The following is a 27,919-nucleotide window of genomic DNA, read 5'->3' as shown; positions in this document are numbered from 1 at the left end:
TGAATTAAAATCCTGTGGAATATGACTTTGACCATTGATTGACTGATTGATTGACTGATTGATCCTGAAGTGAATGTGTAGTTGACACCAACCCACCAGCATTACACACAACTTTTAATTAACTTACCATTTGGTAGAAATAACTAAAGTAAAGAGGAAACTGTTTGGTAAATAACACACATGGTCCCAGTCTGGTCCATGTTTTATTGACGATTCAAGACAGTAATTGGTTGATTTTCCCAATTCTGATATTTTCTCATGGTGAAATCCTTTTTTTTTTATATTTTTGACTCTGCAGTTTTTTGGCTTAGTTTTTTGCCAGACAGTGCTGCGTGAAATATTGAATAACCCGACACCAATAATATTTTCACAAGTCGTCAGTACGAGTGAGAGATGGTATATGAAATCTGAGCCAGTGTGAGCGCCTTCAGGACTGCAGAGGACATTGACTGGGACCGACAGTGATGGGATATTACAGGTCTCAATTGAATGAGCAGGCCAACCTCATTCTGCTCGTGTGTCAAACACCCTGAAGCAGCCCGTCCACTGCTGCAGATCTCCACTCAGGCAGCAACAGACAATAATGACTTGTGCAGTGTCTAATGATGTGGAAGAGCAGAATTTCATTACCTTGGCCGCTGCTCTCACAGCCAACAGGTATCCCTCCAGATATGTCTGGGCATTTTTTTTGTCCCGAAACTGTCATTCTTTAGCAGAGGTGAGCGGCCTTCACTTCCTCTTGCTCGCTGCCAACTTTCCACCATGATCCCATGATCCTCTAATCCCTCACAGCTGGGCCTCTCTCTCCCCTCTCCCCTGTCCATCTCTCTCTCTCTCCCTTTTTCTCCTCCTTCCTCTCTCTTTCTGTTTCTCCCACAGACATAGACGAATGTACCTTCTCTGATATCTGTGTCAATGGCCGCTGCCTGAATATCCCCGGGCTGTTTAGATGTGAGTGCAACATTGGTTACGAGCTGGACCGCAGCGGAGGCAACTGTACAGGTAAGGATTGACATTGTCAGATTGACCTGGTGATGGTTTCACAGTTTAGAGGCAAACACATCTTCTCAAACGCAGTCAGAGTTTTGAAAATAAAAAATGTCTTGAAATACAAGAATCACATTTGATAGAAATGAAATCTGTGGCATATTATTCCATCAGTTAGTTCCAACCAAGACCAGGCATGGGCAAACTATGGCCCAGGGACCATATGTGGCCTGTTCAGCTTTTTAATCCAGCCTGCCAAACTTGGAAAAAAATTATATTAATAGTCAGTCAGTAATAAAATAGCTGTTTTTTTTATCTTTTTTTTTCAGTCTTTTAAAAGTAATTTCAATAAAGATGGATTGTTACATAGATTGTTAATTACATAAACATGCAAATTGTTATCTTGCTGCAAACTGATGAAGGCTTCTGTAGAACTTCATGAAGGCCTTTGCAGGCTTGTTTGTCAAGGCTTGACCTCTGACCTCTGGCTCAATCGTACTGCCGTTTGTGCTACACATCTGTGATGTCTCTTCCTCAGATGTCAATGAATGCGCCGACCCGACCATCTGCATTAACGGGATGTGCGTCAACACCCCTGGAAGCTACGCCTGCAACTGCCCACCGGACTTTGAGCTGAACCCGACTCGGGTCGGCTGTGTTGGTAACGGCCGACTGATTGTCACTGCGAATGTTTGCCTCTCGCCTTTGGTTTGTCATTGAGCTGCCCGCTGAGTGACTGTGCTTGATGTGCGCAGACACTCGCTCTGGAAGCTGTTTCCTGGACGTTCGTTCCAGAGGAGACGCCTCGGAGAGCTTGGACTGCTCCAATGAGATTGGAGTTGGTGTTTCCAAAGCATCGTGCTGCTGCTCGCAGGGCCAGGGCTGGGGGAACCCCTGTGAATCATGTCCCTCTGTCAACTCAAGTGAGTGCACAGAACTTTTTCAATCGTCTATGCATGTAGTGGCCATTTGTCCTTTTCGTTGCTTTTTTTTCCCCCAGTGGGCCCTCAAGGTACTACAGCAAAAAAAATCCCATGGGCCCAAAAAGTTTAGTTATGGTCTTTTAATCGTTTAAAAAGATGATAAAGGCCAGAAAATCACCAGAAAAGAGTTTATTCCCAGCTCGACATCACCACGTCATATGTGCTGCTGTGTCTCAGCTCGTTCTGATTGGCCAGAAGAAATGCGACACACTAGAGCCACTTCTCCTGCCTGGACTCTGTGTGGCTGCAGAGGTTATTGCTGCTAAAAGGTTGCTGCTTTTGCAGCTTTCTGCAAGTCGCTCCAAATTGCAAACAGATGCAGGAAATAACTCACCAGTCGAGAAAAAGAAAATGCTTGCCTCCATGACAAGAAGAGAAACTTTTTGCTTTGTAACTCCGAGTGAGTGAAGTCACATCCAGTCCACTGGGCTCTGCAGAGAACTCTCAGATGTGAGAGGGCTGATGTGGGAAGAAAAAAAGAAAAAGCAACAAACAGAACACAGTGGGTTGCATTTCAAGTTTCCCCACCAATGCTGGGGACTTAACTCAGGCTGTCATTTCTGTCAAATCCTGTCATAAAACATGTGTGACTGCTGTGGTTTGTCTGTGTGTTGTTGGTGGGTACTAATGTGCTCTGGTTGATCTGTGTTACAGCCGAGTACAAGACACTGTGTCCTGGAGGAGAGGGATTCAGACCCAACCCCATCACTGTCATCTTGGAAGGTCAGCACATGCCAATGTTGCAGCACTCCACATTGGTCTTGGTCTCCAGACCACTGTTTAAGGGTCTCGGTCTCCTCTCGGTCTCTGAATGCGCAGACTGAGGATTTTATATCAAAAGACTTGGTTGAGACTCCGCCAACACTGCAGTGACACCATCAAAACAGAAAAGAAAGCTTTTGTTTGACATGCTCATCCCCACAACTTGGAGGTCTTTCACAACCACAATGAGTGAGATGAGTCTATTTTTAGCGTTGAGTTCAGACATGAAAGGTTTTTACATACACTAGCAGTCAAAAGTTGGGACACATTCTTCTGATTTAATGTTTTTTCTTTCATTTTCATAACTATTTACATTGTTGATTGTCACTCAAGGCATCAAAACTATGCACGAGCACATATGGAATATGGAATATGTGCAACAAAGTGTGAAATAACTCAAGCAAGTTTTATATTTTGGATGATCTAATAGCCACCCCTCATATAAAATACATATAACCTCAAATATTTAGGTATTTAACATTTGTTTCTTTTGCCACATGAATCCACATATCTTTGTCATATGTTTGATGTCTTCAGTGTGTATCTACAGTGTAGAAAGTAGTCAAGATAAAGAAGAAACAGGTGTGTCCAAACTATTGACTGGTAGTGCATGCAGCCTTGGTCCTGTCTCAGTCTTAATACTCTCTAGACTCGATCATGTCTTGGTCTCGTTCGGTGCGGTCTTGACTAAAAAACTACCACATGCATGGAGAGAAGCTTTCTTCTAACTCTTTGTTTCCGGCAGACATCAACGAGTGTCTGGAGCTGCCAGGCTTGTGCCAGGGGGGAGTGTGCATCAACACCTTTGGAAGCTTCCAGTGCGAATGTCCCCGAGGCTACGCTCTCAACACAGACACCAGAGTCTGCGAAGGTATCAGAATGTTCACGCCAGCTCACAGGGTGACCTGCTCGCCGCCAGATATTGCTCAAGGGATGTGTTCACTGGGAAGGAAATTCACTCCAGCCACCGAGGAATGGGCTCATGTGGGAGAGATGGGAGAATGTCCCATGTACTAAAAGACGTCAAAATAATAATAGACCTCCTTGTCTCCGCGAATCGCATTATCTCATGTGTCGCCACAATAGCCTGAGTTTGTTTCTCGGCGGGGCCAGACAGCTGGATTCCTCAGTCTGTCCCAGACGCTGTGATGTGGTCGCTCATGTTCTTAGGAGAGATTGATTATTTGCCCGCAGATAGAGCAGACATGGAGGAGGGAGGACGAGATGGATGAATGGGAAGGAAAGTGGGGAGCAGATGCAAAAAGGGGTGTTTTTAAATGAAAAGCAGGGACGGGGAGACGACGGGACAAGCTCACATTAGACTGTGACAGACTGGCCACGTTTCATTGAGCTTGTGCTTGTTGTCCCACAGAACAATATCAAGTGTCTGCTAAATGAAGTCCAGGGCTGCGTGTTTACCACATGTTTTTAGTCATTTAGCAGTTTAGCCGTCTGCTGGACAAGGATAAAATTAAACCCTGTTGGCCTGTTTGGGGGAAGTGCTGGTAAAGACAGAGTAAATGAAAATACTTAAAAAAAAAAAAAAAACATTTTTATTTGATGTTTTTCAAAAAAGTAGATGGGAAATATTCTCCCTTCATTCGGCAGTGAATTTCTTTGAGACTGAAGGTGCAAACGCGTCTTCTCCTTTGGCCAGACAGTCTGTTCACCTGGCAGATGTGACATAAAAACAGGCCAAATAAAAACATGATCATTGCACAGGTGCACTTTATGCCTGAAACAATAAAAGGAGCTGCTGTAATGTGCAGTTTTATTTGTCAGCGTGTTAATGTCAACATGTGTAATGATACTCCGCTCCTCTAGTGTGAAATTGTTGCTAGTTGCGAGGATCCACAATGATTCACAGCAATGTCTGCTGAGCATGAATGCATGACCATTGCAAGAGGTGGAATGATTTCATCCAGCAGCATCTGTGTCCTGTGAGGGTGACTCATAATAGACATGACAATAGAAACAAAATTCATTTGGATTTCCAAATTCACTGAGTTTTTGTTGCTTTTTATGGCACAAAGTCGCGTCATAATAAATCTGACATTTATCTAATATAAACATCTGTATCAAGAATGCAATCCTAGCCATTATATAAGTTGTAAAGCCAGATAAGAGTCCTGTCTTAGTGTGGATGATATGTTAGAGTTGTGTTGTTTGTGTAGGAGGCAGCTCGGATGTTCTGCCAGATTTTGTCCAAACACATTTAAGATGGTTTATGAGAGAGGAACAAACACTAAAATTCCAACAACGGCACTGGAGAGAAGCCAGCAGCAGGTCCACATCACGCTCGCTGAGAATCTGCAATACGCGGCATTGGTTTAATTAAACGCCATGTTTCACTGGGACCATTTGTAGGTCACACCTGTTGAGGGCAAAGCATCTTGGCAAAGGGAAAGTTCTCACCACTGTTGCAGAGGGAAAAAGCATTTGGCTTGTGTTAAAGAGGAAGCAGCTAACATGTGTATGACATGTGCATGTTTTTATATTATTTATATCATTTTATCAAGTAACTAATAAAATTAAGATTAGGTAATGGACGCAGACTTTATTATTCCAAAAGGTATTTTATCACAATGTGACAAATTCCAATGACAGTGACAATACTGAAAGTCAAATATGACAAATAATTCAATAGTGCCCTCAAAACTTGACTGTTTGTAGAACCTACGAGTATACGAAGATGTAAACAGCAGGCAACAGTGCTAAACAGGTGACCAAACTCAATCTATAAAGGTTTCTCGGTACAACGTGGCAGTTCTGGCAACAATATTGTGTCAGACAGTGAAAGTGGGTGTGAAAGTCATGGTTGCGTTCACTGAACAAGAACGATCCATCTGATAGACTAGTGGTGAGTGGAGGTAGTGAAAGTTGATAGCCATGGGCAACATGTCAAGAAAGTTCACTTTTCACCCAAGCACATAAGAATGTGTGATTATCCACTTTTTAAATGACAAACACCCGTTTTGGAGGTTTTAAATGTTAAATGCGAGGCGTTGTGCGTCAAAGCAGCAGATGTCTTGATTGGTCTCCTTCCTCACTGTGGACAGACATCAATGAGTGTGAGCAGCCTGGCGTCTGCGGCCCGGGCCAGTGCTACAACACCATCGGAAACTACACCTGCATCTGCCCGGTGGACTACATGCAAGTCAACGGAGGCAACAACTGCATGGGTGCGTCTGCTTTTTCCACGACGTTGTGTAACCAGAGGTGGTAAAAGTGTTCACATTCTGTACTTGAGTAAAAGTAAGAAAAGTACGGACACTTGTGTAAAAAAAAAACAAAGAAAAGCATTCTAGTAGAAGTAAAAGAACTGATTCAACTCCTGCGTGTGACTGTGTGCGTACTGGGTGTCTGACCTGCTCTGTGGTGCGCAGACATGAGGAAGAGCTACTGCTACAGGAACTTCTACTCTGACAACATGACGTGCGACGGGGAGCTCAACTTCAACATGACCAAGAAGATGTGCTGCTGCTCCTACAACATCGGCCGCGCCTGGAACAAACCCTGCGAGCAGTGTCCCGTGCCCAGCACTGGTGAGGTGCCGCGCTTCCTGTACGCCACTGTGTGTCAACCTCTATTGAGCCACAGCACATTTTTTACAATGAAAAAAAATCTCATGGCGCAGCACCGACCCAAAAAAGTTGAGCCGCTCATGGTTGAAGCACAGTCACTCTTTTTTTTTTTTTTTTTTTTGACCAATTCATTGAAATTGGCTCATTTTTCACAGCACAACACAACAGCACAGTGATTGAAAAACACTGCTCTACATGTTTACTGAAGAACTCCAGGCGACCCTCTGAGATCTCTCCCCTCCTTTTGCCCCCTCAGATGAATTTGCGGTGCTGTGCGGCAGTGTGAGACCGGGATATTACATCGACATCACCACCGGACGGGTCATTGGTGAGAACCGGCCCTCGTTTGAATTTTCAATGCGATAAAACGCAAGATTTGCTTTTGGTCTTTTGGTCTTTGTGTAGGTCTGGTCTGGAGTGTTCCTCCTACTTTGTGTTGTGTCTGTGTCGGTCACTTTTATTGTATTTTTATTGTATTTATACTGTGATTTTACTGGTGCTGCTCCTACTGGAAGCCAAATTTCCCTGAGGAAATCTTATCTATCTATCTATCTATCTATCTATCTAATCTATCTAATCTCATCCATCTAATCTATCTATCTATCTATCTGGTCTTATACTCACCATGTGTCTTTTTTGCCATGCACTAGACATCGACGAGTGCAGAGAAATCCCCGGAGTGTGTGAGAACGGAGTGTGCATCAACATGATTGGCAGTTTCCGGTGCGAGTGCCCCATCGGCTTCATCTACAATGACAAGCTGCTCATCTGTGAAGGTGAGTCCCCGAAAAGGTGGAGCCCCGTTGTGAAATGTAGCAAAGTTCCATTCTTTTCCCTTCAAACGGGTGCGTTGTTCGTGCACGGACGTCGTCTTTTCTCAGCAGTCGACGACTGCCAATATTGCAACCGTCTGCCTGTGATTGTCAGATATCGACGAGTGTCAGAACGGGCCGGTGTGCCAGCAGAACTCAGCCTGTCTCAACATGCCAGGAGGCTACCGCTGTGAATGCAAGCCTGGATACCGCTTCACCTCCACTGGACAGTGTGTGGGTAAGACCCGGGCGTCCGGAGGAGCACCAGGGGTCGGCCGCACTCGGGTTCTAGAGCAGGCGTGGGCAAACTACGGCCCGGGGGCCACATGTGGATCTAGACAAGACTTTCTGTTGTTTTTAGGCAAATCTTGACCGTCTTGTTTGAAAATGATCTCCTCAAGACTGAATAATTAACCCAAATGGAGTCAAAACAAAGGATTAACCTCTAATAATAAGTATTCAATGAAATAAATAAAGTTACTATTGAAATAATTTATCAGGGAAATTACTCCCGGCCTCAAACAGTCTCTGTTTATGTTTCAAAAATGTATCTTGGCCATCTTTGGAAACTTTTCTAGTTGAGTGGTGCTGCTCTATATTAACCTGCTCTCCTTTCAGACCGTAACGAGTGCAATGAGAACCCTGGCGTCTGCAATCCTGGTCAGTGCATCGACACGCTGGGGAGCTACCGCTGCCTCTGCCCCAACGGCTTCAAGACGACGCGGGAGCAGACCATGTGTGTCGGTAAAGACGCCGAATCCTGACGCTGGCGGCCACCTTTCTGACCCGCCGTCTCAACATTTGGCACCGGCGCCAGTAGCGTGACCAGAGTCCTCTTAACGCCGCCCTTCTTCCAGACGTGGACGAGTGCGAGAAGCAGCCCTGCGGCAACGGGACCTGCAAGAACACGGTGGGCTCCTACAACTGCCTCTGCTACCCGGGCTTCCAGAACTCGCACAACAGCGACTGCATCGGTGGGTGCAAGGAACGAAGCCTCGGCGCGACGCGGCGTTTTGTGTGTATTAACGCGTTGTCTTGTGTCGCTCAGATATGGACGAGTGTGCGACTCAGAGGGGCCTGTGTCGAAACGGACAGTGTCTCAACAGCATCGGCAGCTTCCAGTGCGAGTGCAAGGATGGCTACGAGCTGTCGCTGGACGGCAGAGTGTGCGCAGGTCAGGAACGCGGGCCACCTCATTGCTGACAGGAACGCTCTCGGTTTTTGTCTCCATCTCGATGCTCTCTCGTCTCGATCACATCTTGACTGCAGCGCTAGTTTGGGGAGTTTTTTTTCCTTCATCGTCCTCCTCGTTTTCCCTTTGTGTCCCTCCTCTCTCTTCGTCAGACATCAATGAATGTGCAGTGAACCCTGGCACGTGCGGCGCAGGAACGTGTCTGAACCTGGACGGCTCTTACAGGTGCATCTGCCCTCCTGGTTACTATCTGCACGAGGAAACCTGTGAAGGTACATCGCACCCACATCAGCCTCTCAGCACAACTTACTTAGCAGCGCACGTGTCGGCGCCGGCGCTGCACGCGAGGTGTGCAGAAATAAAACAAACCACTTTTTCACCTCCTCTTCCTCCTCCTCCTCCTCCTCCTCCTTTTCAATTACATTGCCGCTACAAATCGCCCTTCATCTCCCTTTCACATGTGGGAGTAGGCCCGAGCCAGTTCGCTCTGCTTGTTTATACAGTGGGGCTGATGAGGAGATACTCAGCAGACTTCAACACATTCCTCATGCGCTCTCTTCTTGGAAGAAGGGAGCAACGGCAACGAGTCCTCGACCTCTCCGAGCAGCAGAGGCAGCTGCTCGCTGCAACGTGCGAACGTGTGGCACGTCAGGCTGCAGCAGATAATATCAGCCAGTGAGAATCAGACATTTTATCACGTTCAGGGAGACTGCGTCCTACCTATGCGACCTCACCCCCGCAGTCGTGGAAGCACTTTATGCACAAATTAGGTATCGGCCAGGCACGGCAGGGCGGAGTTGTGATGGTACAAATTGGAATCATGGATTGTTTGTGTACAGCTGATGGTTTATGGTTTGGTTGACGCCGAGTCTCCTCGTTTTCGCCAGACATTGACGAGTGCTCCCAGCTCCCGGAGATCTGCACCTTTGGAACCTGCGCCAACACGGAGGGAAGCTTCACCTGCCAGTGCCCCGAGGGCTTCCAGATCTCCGCCTCCGGACGCAGATGTTTAGGTAACTGCGCTCGTGTGGGCGCGTTCGATAGAGAGAGCATGAGGAAAAGAGGGGATGAAATCATGAGATGGTTTGCTGCGAGGTTCAAAGTGCGACGTGTTAAAACAACTGTATAGTCTGGCTGTGAGTGCTGCTGGAGACCAGGCAGCAGTGGCTTGGCTCGCCTCGCTCCAGCTGCTTCTGCCGCTGCCGCCGCCGCCGCCTCAGCGAGGCCAAGGGTGGTTCTCAGCGTATCACTTTTCCATTTCCTCACTCATGTACATGTATGTGTTTCTGAATTGGGCGGGGACGCACTCAGTCAGTCCGCTGTTAGATAGTTACCCCCCTCCCCACCCCCCTCACCCCTGGCGCCAAACACTGAAGTGATGACATCACCAGTTATGCTTGCATTTGACTTTTCCCATGCTGGAAGTGAGGTTTAGGGGATAAATGTGAGGGCTGGGCGGAGATGGACAATAACGGATTTCTTGACAGGGACAACCCCTGTCCCGCCGAGAAAACAAATGTTTCTCTTTAAAAGGGATGATGGACGAGGGAGCGATTACCAAAGACTGAAATCTTTCTCGTTATTGTCCCACAATCTTTTTCTTGATCTCTTTTTATGCAAGCGTGCAAACATACAAACGTACGGAAGTAGTGATGCGCGATAAAAGAGCAATCAGTATTAGTTGTAGTTAGTCTTTTGTTACCGTTGACATCCATGTGTCAGGTTTCGCAGTCCACACACACATACATACATACATACATGTAGGGAATCCAGCAGACACTTGGGCAACACTGGCTGTTTGACCATTGGCTCGTTCTTAAATGCACGACTAGAAAACGAGACACAGTACCAACTCACTTCATTGATATTTTCTCAACTTAGATATTGATGTATAAGTACAATGGAGACCAGGAATCCATAGATAGATAGATAGATAGATAGATAGATAGATAGATAGATAGATAGATAGATAGATAGGAAAAAAATCTCTTTTTCCAGAAACATCACCTTTGACACAGCCATCAAAGCACCAGGTGTTCATTTATGGCGGAACCAGATGTGTGTGTATGTTTCCGCATGTATGTGTGTGTGTGTGGGGGGTGGGGGGGGGGGGGGGGACAGATCGAACTATCTATCATGGTCAGAAAGATTATTTGTGTAGCATTTGTCAAGACCAGTGCTCGAAGGAAAGCAGGACCATATGCTTCTCATTATTAGAACTCTGTGAATGTAGGTTACCTCAATAATCCGGGCCAAGGGCATGTCCGCTTTTACATGTGGTTCTGTTTGCATTGGACTCATACCCGTGCATCAGCGGCTTTTAAGGAGTTTTAATGTAATATCTGAATATATGGAATAAAGCAATTATTTACCTTGTACAGGAACTGATGCCATTAATAAACCAATGAAGAGTCAGTTGGCTGTATGTAAACTTTTAATCTGGTATGTTCCCGTGTGTGCATATATAATCATTTATCATAGTTATTTGGTTATTGTGAATTTAAAATTTCACATTGATTCAAGAAGATTTTACTCCTCAATGTTAGAATCCCAAACTGAGGAGGAAATGTTTTACATTCACGTTGGAATGTAATGCGTCGACTTTGCGTAGACTGTGCTTTCATAGTCTATGTTTCCGGAATTTCCGCGGGGGCTTGTGTGTTCTGCTGTAATCACCACACACAAGAAATCCATCGGGAAGTGTCTCCAATTTGACTCCACTTTTGTTCTTTGTTTTTGTCAATGGCAAGATGTGCGAGTGAACTACTGCTACACCAAGTTCGAGAACGGCCGCTGCCAAGCTCCCAAACCTACAAACACATCTAAGGAAGCGTGCTGCTGCACCGGGATGCCTGGTCAAGGCTGGGGAGACCCCTGCGAGATCTGCCCCATCAAGGGAGAGAGTGAGAGCGCTTCCTCCTGGCCACTGAAACATCAAAATCAGCCACGCTCATCATGCTCACGCCGGGCTTGTTTCTTTCTTCCTCTTCAGAGGCCTATCCTCTTCTTTGCCGTCTCGAAGGATACCAGCAAGTGGACGATGATGAGAGACCTAAAGGTTCGGGAGCCACTGACACTTGAGTCTGTCGTGTCCTCTTATCAGCGTTGCTTTATTTTGTGGTTGTTTTTCTTTCTTTGCTTTGTTTTTCCCTGCAGATATTGATGAGTGCGTCAACAACCCTTGCATCAACGGCCAGTGCATCAACACAGACGGCTCTTTCCGGTGTGAATGCCCCATGGGATACAATCTGGACATCAGCGGCGTCAGATGCGAAGGCCAGTAGCCTCCCACTTTTCTTCGGGAGTCTCTTTGTCTCGCAGCGCAAATGTGAAACATTTTCCCCTTTGCGACTGCAGACACCAATGAGTGCGAGGTGGGAAATCCCTGCGGCAACGGCACATGCACAAACGTGGTGGGCGGCTTCGAGTGTGCCTGCGACGACGGCTTCGAACCCGGCTCCATGATGACCTGCGAAGGTACGTCAGGCGCTCACAAAACTCCTCTTCCCAGGTTTTCAAGGGACAGTTGACCCAAAATATATATACATTTTTTTAAATATTCAATCCCTGAAGTTTCCCAGAGTAGAAAAACACAGAGATAAAATGGTGGAATCATGAGGAAACAGGAGAAGGAAATTCTGCAAAGGTGCCTGTGTGAAAACATTGACTTTAAGGCAGGCATTAGCAAACTGAGGCCTGGGGGCCACATGTGGCCCGTTAAGCTTTTTAATCCGGTCCGCTGAACTTGAAGAAATTACATTAATATTAAGTAAGTCATAAAATAGCTGCGTTTGATCATTTTTCTCAGTGTTTTAAGAGTCTTTTCAATAAAGAGCTAAATACCGGGGCTTGAAAGACTCGTATTTTGTCGTAACACTTTTGCACATTTTCAATAGACATTAAGACACAACTTTTCCACATATTCTATGATCTATTTTTTCCTCCTCTGAGGTGGGTCACCAAAACACTCCATCCATCTGCTGCTGCTCCGGCCCCTCTGTCAAGTTTTAGAACTCATTGTGGCCCCACCAGTTGAAAAGTTTGCCCTTCCCTGTCTTACTGTAAGGCCATGTGTTGTTCCTCTGGAGCATCTTTGGCAATACCACACTATTTCTCTCCCTCTGGCAGACATCAACGAGTGCGCCCTCAACCCCCTGCTGTGCGCCTTCCGCTGCGTCAACGTGCTGGGTTCATACGAGTGCAAGTGTCCCACAGGATACATCCTGCGCGAGGACGGGCGGATGTGCAAAGGTACGGTACGACCACTGTGACTCCTTCTCGTCTCCGGCTCCCCGCAGTCGAGCTCTGTTTACTGGAAAGTGTCGGCGTGAAATAAACCCAGAGCCTCGAAGACGTAGCCTGCGCTCCCCCACCACCGTCCATTAGGTTACATCACGCTGCTATCTCCTGCGAGATCCTCAAGTGTTCCGTGTCTCCGATGAACTTGTAACAATCTGGAAAGTGTAACCTGCTCGAGTCGCTGTTTACGACTGGGCTCTCGCAGATGAGGCGCGGAGCCACGGCGACGCTTTGTGTTTGGAGGGAAGCGGCGAGGCTGAAGAAAAACCTCTCTCGCCGTCCGCCGCGTCACTGTTTACACTCCAGCTCCAAACAGAGCACCAACCGCAGGGCCGTCGCAAGCGTTCTCTCTCACGCTCAACGTGCCGTTTGTCTCCCAGACCACAACGAGTGCGAAGCCCAGTTGGACGACTGCGCCAGCAGAGGCATGACCTGCAAGAACCTCATCGGCACCTTCATGTGCATCTGCGCCCCCGGATACACGCGGCAGCCTGGCAGAGACGGCTGCGTGGGTAAGACCAGCTCTGTGTGCTGATGTCACGCTGCGTTCAAGCATTGGAGTCTTGGCTCAGTGGACTGTCAAACTACTGTAGTTGGGGGGGGGGGACACCCATAAAATTTGACGCAATCTCAATTATTGTCATCAAATATTGGTCTGAGATTTTATTTTTAGTTTGGTTTTTTAGAGGTCCACAAGCAAATGGAACTTCTTTTGTTGTTTATTGTGAATAAGAAATAAGAAAACCAGCATTTCAAACTCTTGTACTCTGGATGTGTTGCAAGACACAACACCCTGCTGAAACAGGGAAATTACTGAAATTATTAAGTGTTTTTTTTTTTTTTACCAAACTGTCCGTGTGTGTGTGTGTGTCAGATCTGAACGAGTGTGTAGCCAAACCAGGCATCTGCAGGAACGGCCGCTGTGAGAACACTGTGGGGAGCTACCGCTGCAGATGTGACCAAGGATTCATCGCCAACCCAACACAGACTGAGTGCATCGGTATGAACTCGACATGATCTCGATACATCCCATCATGACCGCTTCTGTCTTCTCCAGTGTCATCTAAATCTACTCATTTGGCTCCAGAGTTTAGGAAAAACAGGTGAAAGTACCGAACTGTCCTGTGGTGGGACAGCTCTAAAGGTTCTAAAAAAAAAAATTAGGAACTTGCCATGGAAGTAAGCAAAGTAGGTAGCGGATGACTTTGAAATAAGAATGCTGTCTTTTAATTCAATGCCTCCTTCAAACCTTTAGAAGCTTCCTGCCACTCCCTAAATATAATTGACAGGAAGTGCGGGTGTCAGTGAAAGAAGCGCCGTGGGGATGTAACATTCAGGGTTATCTTGCAGGCCCGCTGATCTGGGTGCTGCGCTACGCTCCCCACCCTTCTTCCTCCGGTCAGCTCGTCCCTTTGTCTCACTCTCCAGATAACCGCGAAGGCTTCTGCTTCACTGAAGTCCTGACCAATCTGTGTCAGATGACCTCCAGTAACAGGAACATGGTGACCAAGTCGGAGTGTTGCTGCGATGGGGGCAGAGGCTGGGGCAGTAACTGCGAGCTGTGTCCCCTGCCCGGCACCACTCAGTACAAGAAGATGTGTCCTCTGGGACCCGGCTACACCACCGATGGCAGAGGTATCTGAAATGTGGCAGCTTTACATTGAAACACTGCACTGACACACGCAGGAATTATAAAATCATGATGTGGAGTTGTTTGTACTTTGCCATGAGACAACTAAAATCTGTTCATTTCAATAACATGCTGAGGTTAAGCCATTAAACATGTGGCGTTGAATGGTTTAATGGTGTCTGAAAGTTGAAACTCTCCAGCATGGAATGAATGACTTCGCTGTACACTAACAGTTAAAAGTTTGGACACACCTGTTTCTTCTTTGTCTTTACTACTTTCTACACTGTAGATACACACTGAAGACATCAAATATATGACCAGGATATGTGGATTAATGTGGCCAAAGAAAAAAAAAAATGTTACATACCGAAGTATGTTATGTTAGATATATTTTATATGAAGGGAGGCTATTCTAGATCATCTAAAATATAAAACTTGCCTGAGTTATTTCACACTTTTTTGTTGAACACATATTCCATATGTGTTCATTCATAGTTTTGATGCCTTGAGTGACAATCTACAATGTAAGTAGTCATGAAAATGAAAGAAAAGCCATGAAATCACAAGTATGTGTCCAAACCTTTGACTGGTCCGATCCAGAAGGCAAAGGTTATTCTTTTTTTCCACCGAGAATTGGCCAGCCTGTGTCAGGACTGTTATATCTGATGTGCTTAGAAGCGACGAGTTCAGTGTTTTTCAACCTTTTTTTGAGCCGCAGCACATTTTCTACATTGAAAACAACCCATGGCACACCACCAACCAAAAATATTATGAATTATAAATGACACTTCAGTCTAATAATGACAATATGGTTCATTTATTTATAGTCAGTGAGTGTGAACCATGTGCCTCTTTAGATGCACACTGAGCTGATGTCCTGAGGAATCAAAATAGGCTCACATTCCTTTTTAAAGCACAACCACTCCACATTGGAACGTTATTATTTATTCCGGTCCAATGAAGTGAAACTGGATCATTTTCACGGCACACCTGACATTGTCTCACGGCGCACTAGTGTGCCACAGCCCGGTGGTTGAAAAACACTGGACTAGACGACATGCAAATAAAAAGTAGGTCATCGCTCGTCATCTCCTGGAAAGTTGTCAGCCGCAGTTTGCGAAGAAAGGAAGAAGAAGAAAAAAAAACAGGACCCTGATATGTTTCTGATGTGCTAGCTATTAGATTCACAGATGTTGGCTGTGGAAATCATTTTGAAGCCTTTGAGGTTCAATTTGCCAAGATAAATCAATAAATTAAAAAATGCATGGGCACACAGCTGTTTGTCAGCAAATGCTTTCATGTCTCACACGCTCAGTTTATCGCGATTCAAGATCTTTTATTGTCGTTACGCAAGCTTAACAAAATTTTTAGGAGCCTCTCGGCTTTCACACTGAAAGAAAAACAGAAAAAATAGAAATAGAAATGCAATTTTTTTTTTTTAATAGAAATACACTACCAGTCAAAAGTTTGGACACACCTGTTTCTTCTTTATCTTTACTCCTCTCTGCACTGTAGATACACACTGAAGACATCAAATATATGACCTAGATATGTGGATTCATGTGGCAAAAGAAAAAATTGTTCAATACCTAAATATGTTAGGTATATTTTATACGAAGGGAGGCTATTCTAGATCATCCAAAATATCAAACTTGTCTGAGTTATTTCACACTTTTTTGTTTAAAACATATTCATACTCCATATGTGAGTTTTGATGCCTTGAGTGACAATCAACAACGTAAATAGTCGTGAAAATGAAAGAAAAACCGTTAAATCAGAAGAATGGGTCCAAACCTTTGACTTAAAAATAAGATGTAGAATATGAAAGATTCTGTGCTTTTCTTGTGTTCCACCCAGATATCGATGAGTGTCGGGTGATGGGCAACTTGTGCAAGAACGGTCAGTGTATCAACTCTTTGGGCTCCTTCAGCTGCACTTGCAAGCCAGGCTACACCACCGACATCAGAGGAACGCAGTGTGTGGGTGAGGCTTCATTTCACCAGCAGCACTCACACTTTATGGAGTCGGTTCCTCCCGCGGTAGCCTCCTGTTCTCATTCCTGCTGTCCAGTAAAGAGCAGCAGTAACTACGTGGGTGGACTGGCCACACACTCGTCTGTCCGTCTCTTCATTTCCCCTTATGGAATTTCTGACTTTGGCATCAAACTCTTGTGTTTGTCTCTCACTCTCTCACCTTCCTCCCCCTTTTTCAGACGTGGATGAGTGCATACAGGCGCCAAAGCCATGCAACTTCATCTGTAAGAACACGGAGGGAGCGTACGCCTGCTCGTGCCCTCGCGGATACCTCTTGCAGGAAGACGGAAAGAGCTGCCGAGGTCTCACACACGCACACGCACACACACACACACACACACACACACACACACACACACACACACACACACACACACACACACACACACACTCACACTCACTGAACTCATGTTTCCGGTTGATACACAAGTGATCCTTTCAAACTTTGGAGAAAGAAAATGCAGATTTTAAAGGGGCAGTTGAGCCAAAACTGTATATTTTCAAATCCATCAACTCCCTGAAGTTTCCCAGAGTAAAATAATTCAACTCAGAGATAAAATTGTAGAAGGTAACAGCAGAAGAAAATTCAGCAAACGTGTATGTGAAACTTTAAGGGCATGTTTTTTTCTTCTGGGGCATCTTTGCCAATATCGCACTCGTATTATCTCTTCCAAGGAAGTCGGTTTTGCTGCTTGAAGCAACTCAGTCATGTCACAGAAAACACTGGTATTGGGCACTTTTTCCCCAGCCACGCTGTCCCACGTGTGAAATAACTGGCAGAATTACGAGAGATACTTGGGAAAAACCTTTCCCCTCCAGTTGAATCTAATGGAGCTCAGTGGCTTGCACTTTCACAGAGGCCGCTGCAGGTGCAGGAAGGAATAGCAGGTATCTTAACTACCTGGCAGATTTCCCCTTTGGGACAATAAAGCTGGAGTTGAGGTCCTTGCTAGACTCAGTTTCCAGGTTGTTGTGTTGAGTGGAAGCGGGCCGTCTGCCAGCGCTGGGCTCACTGTCCCGGGACGCTCCTGTTGAACTGATGTGTCCAACGGCACGTGTCTGCCCTTAAACGTGTCGACCCCCCCGCCCCCCATCCGGAGCCTGTGACGCCCTGCACCTGGCAGCGTCTTTGTTTGTCAGGCTTATTTGCGAGTCGAAGCGAGCGTCCACTTTGACGCTTTCTGACTTTTATCCTCCAGTATTTCAGTCCCTGCCCAGCCCTCACTCCCCTTCCTGTTCTCCGTGTGTCTGCTCCAGTCAGTTGCGGTTCAATTGTAGGTCAGTGACTGAAGAAGGACTGGAACTCGACTCGCACTCCTAAGCAGTGCACGCCGTGATCTCACACAGCTTGGAGCGTGGCAGCTCTGAAGCAGTGGCAGGTTCTGTCAATCTGCCCGGTGCATCTTTTAACCCTGTACTGTTCAATCTGCTCTCCTTTGATTCAGATCTGGATGAGTGCTCCACCAAGCAGCACAACTGCCAGTTCCTGTGCGTCAACACCATCGGTGGGTTCACCTGCAAGTGTCCACCTGGCTTCACGCAGCACCACTCGGCCTGCATCGGTAAACAAAGACACACACACACACACACACACACACACACACACACACACACACACACACACACACACTGAGTGATCGATGGGAAGTGCTGGTCCTTCTCCTTCACTCTGTTTCAGGCAGGAAACTCCTTTTTAGCCTTCACTGACTCTCATTCAGAGATAGTGGAGTCCAGCTGGTATCACACTGATCTTATTATGGTCAACCGGTGTGGAGTCACGTCAGCTTAGCCGTGCTTTGTTATGGAACTTTGCGCTGGATCTCCATGACGACCTTGTGGCTTTTTTTTCCAACCCATAAAGAAGCTCTCATGAATAAGCAAGCGACAGAGAGCCCTCAGGATCTCACATGGTTTGGCGCAGGTCTGAATGTGTTCTTAGTGTAGGAGTGTAGTGATGAAGAAATGTGCAGCGCTCACTCACAGTTGCCACTTGAACTTGATGCATTTCTTTTTATTTGACTTGTCAACTTGTCACTTTATATTGAATCTGTCACTATTGCTCAATACATGGAACATGATGCCCTTGCATTATAACAATAGAAATATCCCTGAACCCGTTAGAGTGAGGCAGTGAGGGACAGCAGGCCAAGGTGACCTGCCCTGTCCCTAACAACGTGGACTTATCTTTAAAATGAGTCAGTGCATCTAATTCCAGGCTTTTATCTGTCTTCATATCAAATTTCCTGCTTTATCCTTTTGCGAACCTTCCCTCCTCTCTGTGTAGACAACAACGAATGTTCATCAGACCCCAATCTGTGTGGCTCCAACGGTGTCTGCCAGAACAGCCCAGGGAGCTTCAATTGCGACTGCCAGCGTGGCTATGCATTGGATCCTAACGCGCAAACCTGTGAAGGTGTGAACACAACCGAGAGCCGAGTGATTCGTGATTGGGAGTTTATTAGTGAAGACGAGGCTCTGACAAACGCTTTCCTGAATGTTAATCTCAAACAGATACGGATGAGTGTGAAGGTAACCACAGATGTCAGCATGGTTGTCAGAACCTGGTGGGTGGGTACAGGTGTAGCTGTCCACAAGGCTACCTGCAACACTACCAGTGGAACCAGTGTGTGGGTGAGTCACACGCCGCTTCTGCAAATGAAATGAGATCCTGCCTTTTGCTTGCATGTGTCCTCAAACACGGGTTGCAAAGCGCATGCGATGCAGGTTTTGATGTTCAAAGTCCTCTGAGTGTTGAGTCCCTTCCTGCTCCATGTCGAAAATTTACAGGGCCTACACTGTTTAATCTTTTCCCCCAGATGACTTAGGCCATTTTCTATTTGTTGTAGGGTCATGAGAAAAGTAAAGCTCATGTTGACATAAATGAAAAACATCTGGCTTTCACCCACCGTCGCCCCCGGTAGATAATTAGTTTATTATGTATTTTCTTTTGAAATAAACCAAAAGGAACCAAAGCCCTCCAGGGAAGGGACGTGGAGAACTATTGATAACAGAAGGAAACAACTCATTAAAAACTGAAAAAGTGTATTATCTTTTTTTTCCCTATATGCTCTGCATCTTATCACAAGCCACTCTTGGTCAAACCATTTTTTTTGAAATCCAAATATTTACAAGAGGGCCGGCCGACGACCCCGGTTATTGTTTAGGTCCTTAACCTGAAATGACCCCTTGTTGACTTCCCCTCCACTTCCTCCCAACCCAGATGAGAACGAGTGCCTGAACAGCCAGATCTGTGGGGGGGCCTCGTGCCACAACACGCTGGGAAGCTTCCGCTGCCTCTGCCCGACCGGCTTCAACTACGAGCAAACGGGCGGCGGCTGTTCTGACATCAACGAGTGCTCCACCACCCAGAACCCCTGCAAGTTTGGCTGCTCCAACACGGACGGAGGCTACCTCTGCGGATGCCCTCCCGGCTACTTCAGAGCCGGACAGGGGTGAGTCGCTCGGATGCGGTGGGAGAGCCACCCGTGGGTTCGGGTTCGGGTTCGGGTTCGGGTTCTCGGCCTCCGGACCACTTTTTAAGGGACTCGTCTCGTCTGGGACTCTGAGGCATTTTCACTGGGAATCGGCTCGGTCAGACCGGGCCGACTGGGCCGTCTTGGGATTTTTGACCAAGGCCACCGGTCAAGACTCAGGCAACAGTACAATGACAGATAATAACGGAGAAGAATCCAGCTGCTGCCTTGTTTAGCTCTGTTTGTGACACCCAGAGTGACACCTAGCCCCCTTATTCCGAGTTCATTGGGTTGTTTTTTTTTTTTGTTTTTTTAAATGTTTCAAAATAATTGGCAAAGCAGCAAAACTGCTGTTCCATTTCTGTAGAAGCAATCTTGAATTGAAAAAAAAGATACTGGTCATTTATTCTGTTTTGTTGTTATTTTACGTTGATATATAAAGTCGTGGTCTCGTCTTGGGTCCCAAACTCCAAATGTTTTGGTCTTCTCGTCTTGATAAGGTCTTGGTCTTGGTCGGTGCGGTCTTGACTACAGCACTTGGTTCATAGCACTGCGTCTTCTTTCAGACATTGTGTCACAGGCCTAGGATTCGCCAGCGGGGGCGGCAGCGTCGGAGCGGGAGGCGAGGAGGACGATAACTCTCTGTCGCCTGAGGCCTGCTACGAGTGCAAGATCAACGGCTACCACAAGAAGGGACGCAAACGTCGCAGCACCAATTCAACTCAGGAGGATCCCGTGGAAGAACAGCAGGTGATCTGAATAAAGGCCTAAAACTACTGTGGCTACAATCATCAACACTGCACTTAATCTTCTTGCTTTTTATAGTAATGCATTAGAACAATATAAATCCATCCATCCATTTTCGATATCCGCTTATATTCCTGAGCTCAGGGTCACGAGGGGGCTTTTCAAACTCTTCCTATTCGAGGTAGAGTCATTAAAATTAAAAAAAAAAAAAAAAAAAAAGAGGTTCAGACAGAATTATTTGTGAAATAATGGTAACTTGAGGTCCACTTTGCAACATTTGTCCCGTGCAAATTCTCTCGTTCTGACTCGTGACTATGACAGGCATTTGATCCAGATGTCATTACCTCCCCTGGTTGTGACTGAATCAGCAGGTGGCAGTAAGGGACAGGTGGTTTAGCAGCGAAGCGACTCAGATCTTTGTCAGCGGTGGCCTCCGCCATCCAACTCAATTTGTTGTTTCTGTCGCTGCAGCTGTCTGACGAGAACATCAGCCTGGCCAGCGTCGACGTGGAAGACACGCTGCGGCTCCACCTGAACATCAGCGACCTGCGCAACCGCGACCACATCCTGGAGTTCACCCCCGCCCTGTCCGCCCTCAGCGACCACGTGCGCTATAGCATCGACTACGGTAACGAGGAGGGCTACTTCAAGGTCAACCAGAAACAGGGCGTCAGCTACCTGCGTCTGAGCAAGAAGAAAGCACTCCTCCCCGGAGCGTACGACCTTCAGATCAGCAGCGTGCCGCTTTACAGGAAGAAGGAGCTGACTGAGATGGAGGACCAACACGATAAAGACTACCTCACAGGACAGCTGGGAGACATTTTGAAGATGAGGGTGCAGATCATCCTCCATTAACCGTCGCAGGACCGAGAGAGGCACGCGTTGCCAGCAGCTCCTAATCCAGTGTCAGGACCACACTCTTTCAAATGGCCAAACATCTCTGGCTCTGGATCAGTGGTTCATGGCAACTTTTACTTTTTTCCAGCAGGGAGAATGGCTCGCCACCAAAGAGACATGAAGGGGGAGTAGGGTGGGAGGGTAAGGGTGACAGTGCGGGGGGTGGGGGGGGAGCTGGGGGACACTGTGCCGTTTGATCGCCAAAGATGATTCTACATATCATAGATGCAAATTCAGCGGAATGCCTGCCAGTGAAAGATTTCAGCTAAATGAAGAGCGCATCGACCGCAAAACACACCACTTAGGCTCGGCGCAAAAAGCATTATTAGGAGTGTGAATGGTTTTTAAATAAAGGGTTTGTTGTTGTTATGATGATACGTGGAATCAGGTGTCTTTAAAAGGCATGTGGACTGCAGGAAGCTCAAAAGGTTGAGTTTTGTTTTGTCTTCTTCTTAGAACTCCACTTCAGTGGACGGAAAGGCTGAATCGCAGTAGTCTTAAATCAATCCATCGCCTCCCCTTAGGCACGCAGCTGAACTAACATGATTATGGCAAAAAAAAAAAAAAAAGAAAAGACAAAAAAAAGCAGTTGTCATTAACCAGAAATTAATTTAACGACGTGAAGGTGACAAAAAAAAAAAAAAAAAAAAAGATTCAGAGAATTTTTCGGAGAGGAAAGGAACCCACTGTGGACTATTGAGATGTAGCCATGTTTGAGCTTGAATGACTCCTAGTGCATATTTAAACTATGCTTTTCCCATCTTTCCTACTGACTAGAATGATTTCTATTTACTGGTGCTAGCAACACAACCACATAGGCTTCTGAATGCACTGTACTACTATACCAAACTCTGTAGTCAACGAGATGTGATGCCATCGGACATTCTGAAGATTTCAAGTTGCAACAGTAACAGCTAGCTTCATAGCCTGTCTGCTCTCCTCTATACTACATGTAAATTGTGTTTATACTGTAATAATCAATGCCACTTTTAATCTATGAAGCATTTGTAAACTAGAGGAAGCCCCTGGAACAGAGGGGTCGTAATGGTGCTTATAATGACCAACTACTTCCTTTGTAAACTGTGTATACATACATGCACACACGGCACAAATGGATAATGCCAAACCTGGGCCTTCATGATTATGCACTGAGGTCTTCGTGGCCACACATTCTCTCACAAGTACAATCAGTGCTGCATCGCCACAGGAACAGCCTGACACCAGTCTCTGTTCTGTTCACATCAGTGACGGTTTAGTTGTAAATTCACAATAAAACCATTTTGTTGGTGTATGTCCAATTCTTTGCTTTTCCCTTCAACTGCACCGATTCACTGACTCCAGTTGGCGGTCCCGTGGACTTTCTGTGTGGGGTTTGCACGTTCTCCTTGTGCCTGCGTGGCGTGGGTTAGGTGTGAATACAGCTGTTTGTCTTTCTATGTGTCCCTGAGAGAAACTGGTGACTTGTCCAGGGCGGAGAACAGCTGGGACAGCCTCCAGCGCACCCCACAACCTTGAGTGCAGGAGAAGTGGCAATGAGATGAGGGCAGCTGAAAACAGATGTTACAGATGCTCTTCTTGTCCTGCACTGCCCCCTTCCGGAGAGTTTAGAATAACTTTTTCATTCTTTCCATCTGCGGTGTCAGTGAAACTACCGAAAGTATCAAGGCATTTTTTTTATTTTTTATTTTTTTAAATATAAAACAGATATTTGCAACACATACACATTACTGCCTTTTTTTTTTTTTTTTTTTTTTTTTTTTTTTTTAAACTTGTGTCTCATGGAACCGACATTTTCTTAAATGCATTAATAGGATAAACCCTTTGAGATAAGCCATTGTTTACGCTTCACACTTCCTGTTGGTTCAGACAAAGAGTAACAAGGGGGGAGAATTATGAAGGAGGAAATCAGACAAGTCCTCAGAGGTTGACAAAGATGTTTGTTTGTTTGTTTGTTTTCTGATGAGAGTGAAAATGATCACCTGGACTTGTTTGTTTTCTCCATGGACTCTCCCTAAAATCCAACCAAAGACTCAGGACTGCTAGGTTAGACTGAGAACAAATCCAGAAACATTACACAGAGGGCCATCAACAACCTGAATAAACTGTTGGCTGTTTCGGCTTTGCATTAAACTTCGTTTAAAAAGGCGTTCATGTGTAACGAAAAGACACTCATCGATCTCCAACACCAGCGATGGGAAGTTCCCCCACGGTCGCACGGCCACGCGCGTCATCAAACTGCGAACGAAACGTGGGGACAAAAACAAATGAAGGCAGCAGACCTTCTCCAAACCCATTAATGCATCTCTGTAGGATTACTTAACTTTACGAAAAGGTCAGTGATGATAAAGGTGAGAAACTACTACTACTAGCTTCTTGTTTTTGTTTCAATAATTCTTCATTTTAAAAAAGACAATTCAAGCAGCAAGTTTTTCCTAATGTGTTTGAGAATAAACTGGAAGTTCAAAGTTGAATGGGCAGCAACATAGTGTGAAACTGACAATGGGGAAATGCCCGTATTTTGAGGCATATTCCCTCAATAAACACTGATGATGATGATGATGATGATGATGATGATGATGAATTAAAAATGATTCGAAACTGGATACGAAGATATTCTGACGCACCTGTCAGTGTTAAAACTGATTGAAAATAGGTGTGTCAGTAATTTTGAAAAATAACCTATTGACGACAACAACATATTGAAATAATAAAGACAATTTCTGGAGGCATGAACTTAGTTTAACATTTGAATTATGAACTATGATCAGAAGTTCTTTATTTTACATTTTGTGAACAGAAATTTGGACTAGTTCATGGACGGACGGACTTTAAAAGAATTAAGTGGCTGAGGAAACATAGTTCCTCAAAAAGTATGATATACAATTATATTATTTCTAGATCTGGGAAATTGTTTCAGAAATGAAGACTGATCAAATTTTGCCTTGGACGAAGGCCAAAAGTTAGTGTGAGACATTTTCTGGCTTAGGTTAGTGGCCACACCCCCAACCACGTGTTAGCGCTGCCTTTTCAAATTGATCAATTCATCTTTCAATCAGCCACCAGACTCCATATGTTCATGCATTTCATATCATAATTAACAGGAAATTTAAAAAGTAACAGTGTGACTGAGAATCTTGTTCTTATCAGCAGTACATTCATTGTCGACATGAACAGTGACCATCTCTTTTTCAGTAATGATGATGCGTTCATGGACTGATGGCTCGTGACTTCTGCTGCCTCTCCGCTCTGTCTCGCCGAGTGACACAATGAACATTGGAGATAACAAGTTTCAGATTCTCTTGTCCTGCACTGCCCCCGTGTGGTGAGTTTAGAACCCTTTTGACTGAACTTCATGTAAAGCAACGAGACACACAACTTTATTTTATACATATACAGTCTATTACGCTTTATTCAGTTTTCAGTTACGTCCTGTAGATCCAAAACCTCCAGATCCTCGTTCTGTATCATCAAGTGACTGAAAGAACAGAGCATGCGATTACTTTTTTGTAACTAATTTGTTCAAAAACACAGAGTGATAAAGCCAAACATTTGCAATGAATAAAGGAGGTCAATGAATAAACAAGGATTATGCATATACGCTGCAGTTATTCTGTGCAACATTCATGTTTTTAGAGCAAATCCCCACCTTTATTTGACCTCAGTGTGTCTTAGAGACCAAATGAAAATTTCTAAAACCTCTCAGCCTGAATTGTACCTTTTCTTCCATAAGGTCCGGATAACATATCCTTTCACACACCAACTGAGCAACTCTGTCACCCTTTTTCACTGAAAGAGCAGCACATGGGGAGAGAGAGACAGATAGAGGGGAGAGGCTCCAAATTAATAATGCTTTCCATTTCATACAATCCAGAAATTGCAATAATTTAATTTTGAAAAAATATTGATCTCATAAATGGCACTACTCACCTTCAAATGTGTCTTTGCCAAAGTTGAAGAGTATAACCCCCACATTTCCTCTATAGTCTTCATCCACAACGCCAGCTGAAGAAATTGTGTAAAACATTAGAATCAGTGCGTTTATGAAGGTTCTCAGTCATCCAGGTCATCTTAATGTAGAAGGGTTAAGTTGGGGCGACTGAGAAGCCTTTCGGATGAGAGGCGAAACGCCTTCAAAATCGCAAGAACAAATCCATTAGCCCCAGCTTCACCCTTCTACATTAGAATGAGTGAGAGACTTAACAAGACTGGGGCTGAAAATGCACCTGCGTACAGAGACCGACACATTAAACTTACCACCAACATCAATAAACTGTTTTGCGGCCAGTCCAGATCTTGGTGCTAGAAGGAAAATAAAGAATTGGTCTTGAATTAACAAGCAACACGCATGCACGCACGCAGCAAGATTTTGCAGAAACTTACCTACTCTACCATAGCAGCCATGTGGAACTGCAATCTGTATGTCTGTCTTTACAATGGCCTTATCCATGGGTCCAACGGTGTAATCATAGGCACTGTCATAATTTCGAAAATAAGGGTTAGTCACCCACCATAACATGCAAAATATCCTAATATTTGAGGGAGCAGATTCAGTAAGCTGGCCAGTGAAATAGTCGATTTACTGTAAACTCAAAATGCCTCAATTTGTGCTGCTGACTAAGCAGAATGCCCACACACTTTTCAGAACTAAAGCTCTATAAACAACAAACCTGTACAGATCATATCCCGCCGCCCTGAGTGATCCTCTTGTCGGAGCTGTGGCATTCTCAGAGAGTTTGGCGAATCTGAGAACGGGTCTGTCTTCTGCAGGCGCTATTTTTGCTCTCTTTGTTGGAGACATTTCTGTGGCGTCTGTTAAGATAGGCATGTTGGCAAAGTCCGATAGAAACCCACGGGGATGCTATACAACAGACCAAACTCTCTTTCAACGGAAGACCCTGCAGAATGAAGACCTCACAGACAAACGCTTTCCTTTTGGCGGTCTATGCACATTTCCCGCGCTAGAGTGCCGCCAAACGTGCCCCTCCCACAAGACCTGCTACGTCATGACAGAGAAACAAAGAACACTGCTCAATGCTTAGGAGGGCCCTGACATTAAAGGAAAACAAAATCTATAATTTACCGTTTGTTTCTATGACATTTATTTTTTTGTCGAGTGTACCGTTTAACAGTGTCTTGCATATCCCGTCGTTTGCATTGCGTAAGGGTTAGAATATATTAATATTAGACTATGTTCTAATCGTAGTATTTTGTCTCAAGCGTTTGTGTCAGTGCGAGGTTTGTGAAACGACGCCAATACAGGATATAAATGGCTGCATATGCTAAGGGTGATTTATTTTAAACGGTAACTCAGATTTAAGATGTGTCGTTATCTCGAAATCACGAAAACGATTTAAACAAAAACAAAAAACCCTTCCGCCTTTCCGTATACATCTTATGGCATGTTGTTTTGATTTTATCACAAAAAATAAAGAAAATGTTGGTACTATATATAGCTATTATTAATAATATAACTAATTACTAATAATAATAATAATTAGTAGTAGTCAGTTGAACTGTTGAACTACTACTACTAATAATTTTTTATCATTAGTAGTAATATTACTAATAAGTCTGCCACTACGGTGCCTGTTTTCCAATATGAGCTGTTAAGAATGGACAAATCAATAATTGAGCCACTAAAGGGGACACTGATATTTCATTTAATCATTTATTTTGTCCCAATTTATGACATTTAATCCACATTCCAAATTAACGCCACTGGTAACACGTCAGTTGAACAAGACAAGATATTTATATAAATCGACACTTACAGTAGTGTTCGATTTGCAAGGACAGTCTTAAGATTTATTCACGAGTATCAGTAGTAAGACTTAAAGTAAAGCGAACACGCATGACCGACATATTTCGTTTCCTTTACGTTTTCGCTTCTCTTACTGTTATGAGTCTCTCGAACTTATCCTATACACAACATATGGATAGACAACCAGTCGCAACCGATATGTTATTTAATCAAACGCTACCAAGTGTCTTCAAGCTAACATTAAGCGACGACATGTTATACATCCTTACAAATGCTTGCCTTTGTTTCGAGCGACTGCTCTAATACGAAAAGTCCTCACTGAAACACCCGTAAAAACCTCGAGATTTGAAATATGTAGGAGGGAAAGTTTCCTTAGTTGGAGCACCGCCGGTATCATTGTCTCGGCTACTGTAGGTACACACAGCTACTGCTACGCTAGCGCTTCCTGCGCCTGTCGTCTCCACATCGGTTTCCGTAGTTGGTGGGAAATGACGCAACCAGGAAGTATGATCCATGGTACTTGTTATTTTATTTTATTTATTTATTTATTTTTAAAAAAAAAAAATTTAAGAAACTTTATTCAATGGTTTAGATCAGAGTACAAAGACAAGAACTACGCCACGGGGTTCCATGGTACTGAAAGACAGCACCGACACCGACTATGGGGCTGGTACTGACCAGGTTCTTCGGCACTTTATTGTCGTCAGTAACAGATTGTGAGCAAACAGTAGTGAACAATCATACGCAGGTACGGGCGGG

General features: G+C 45.0%; 2 protein-coding genes across 4 annotated transcripts in view; one reads left to right on the top strand and one right to left on the bottom strand.

Annotated features, from left to right (window-relative positions):
• fbn1 (fibrillin 1) overlaps positions 1-22,697 on the top strand; it is a 54,160-nt gene extending 31,463 nt beyond the window's left edge. Inside the window, exons 35-65 of the mRNA XM_076048727.1 lie at positions 880-1,002; positions 1,526-1,648; positions 1,743-1,910; positions 2,625-2,693; positions 3,478-3,603; positions 5,792-5,914; positions 6,119-6,277; positions 6,573-6,644; positions 6,967-7,092; positions 7,244-7,366; positions 7,747-7,872; positions 7,986-8,102; positions 8,177-8,302; positions 8,473-8,592; positions 9,208-9,333; positions 11,071-11,223; positions 11,313-11,378; positions 11,477-11,596; positions 11,678-11,797; positions 12,449-12,571; positions 13,000-13,131; positions 13,494-13,619; positions 14,048-14,254; positions 16,107-16,232; positions 16,462-16,584; positions 17,728-17,844; positions 18,567-18,695; positions 18,794-18,913; positions 19,503-19,734; positions 20,322-20,505; positions 20,974-22,697. Coding sequence (XP_075904842.1) covers positions 880-1,002; positions 1,526-1,648; positions 1,743-1,910; positions 2,625-2,693; positions 3,478-3,603; positions 5,792-5,914; positions 6,119-6,277; positions 6,573-6,644; positions 6,967-7,092; positions 7,244-7,366; positions 7,747-7,872; positions 7,986-8,102; positions 8,177-8,302; positions 8,473-8,592; positions 9,208-9,333; positions 11,071-11,223; positions 11,313-11,378; positions 11,477-11,596; positions 11,678-11,797; positions 12,449-12,571; positions 13,000-13,131; positions 13,494-13,619; positions 14,048-14,254; positions 16,107-16,232; positions 16,462-16,584; positions 17,728-17,844; positions 18,567-18,695; positions 18,794-18,913; positions 19,503-19,734; positions 20,322-20,505; positions 20,974-21,357 — 4,289 coding nt within the window. The 3' untranslated portion in view covers positions 21,358-22,697. The remainder of the gene's footprint in view (positions 1-879; positions 1,003-1,525; positions 1,649-1,742; positions 1,911-2,624; positions 2,694-3,477; positions 3,604-5,791; positions 5,915-6,118; positions 6,278-6,572; positions 6,645-6,966; positions 7,093-7,243; positions 7,367-7,746; positions 7,873-7,985; positions 8,103-8,176; positions 8,303-8,472; positions 8,593-9,207; positions 9,334-11,070; positions 11,224-11,312; positions 11,379-11,476; positions 11,597-11,677; positions 11,798-12,448; positions 12,572-12,999; positions 13,132-13,493; positions 13,620-14,047; positions 14,255-16,106; positions 16,233-16,461; positions 16,585-17,727; positions 17,845-18,566; positions 18,696-18,793; positions 18,914-19,502; positions 19,735-20,321; positions 20,506-20,973) is intronic.
• Positions 22,698-24,790: 2,093 nt separating this feature from the next.
• dut (deoxyuridine triphosphatase) lies at positions 24,791-27,594 on the bottom strand. Of its 3 annotated transcripts, none has more exons than XM_076048717.1 (7): positions 27,430-27,594; positions 26,067-26,208; positions 25,780-25,871; positions 25,654-25,698; positions 25,327-25,401; positions 25,115-25,185; positions 24,791-24,874 (listed from the first exon to the last, which is right to left on the bottom strand). In XM_076048717.1, exons 2-7 carry the CDS (start codon positions 26,195-26,197, stop codon positions 24,818-24,820), a joined length of 471 nt encoding a protein of 156 aa, XP_075904832.1. In that variant the 5' UTR covers positions 26,198-26,208; positions 27,430-27,594; the 3' UTR covers positions 24,791-24,817. The 3 variants fall into 3 exon arrangements, with proteins under 3 accessions (XP_075904832.1, XP_075904824.1, XP_075904827.1); XM_076048709.1 differs by lacking the exon at positions 27,430-27,594 and adding an exon at positions 26,319-26,364; XM_076048712.1 differs by lacking the exon at positions 27,430-27,594 and having other exon boundaries at positions 26,067-26,312.
• Positions 27,595-27,919: the final 325 nt, after the last annotated feature.

This window comes from Nelusetta ayraudi, unplaced genomic scaffold (assembly GCF_046127955.1).
Source record: "Nelusetta ayraudi isolate G7.1 ecotype Tasmania unplaced genomic scaffold, CSIRO-AGI_Nayr_v1 ptg000005l, whole genome shotgun sequence".
Taxonomy (NCBI): Eukaryota; Metazoa; Chordata; class Actinopteri; order Tetraodontiformes; family Monacanthidae; genus Nelusetta; species Nelusetta ayraudi.
Note: the sequence above shows the minus strand (reverse complement) of the source record. Positions and strands in the feature narration are given on the sequence as shown.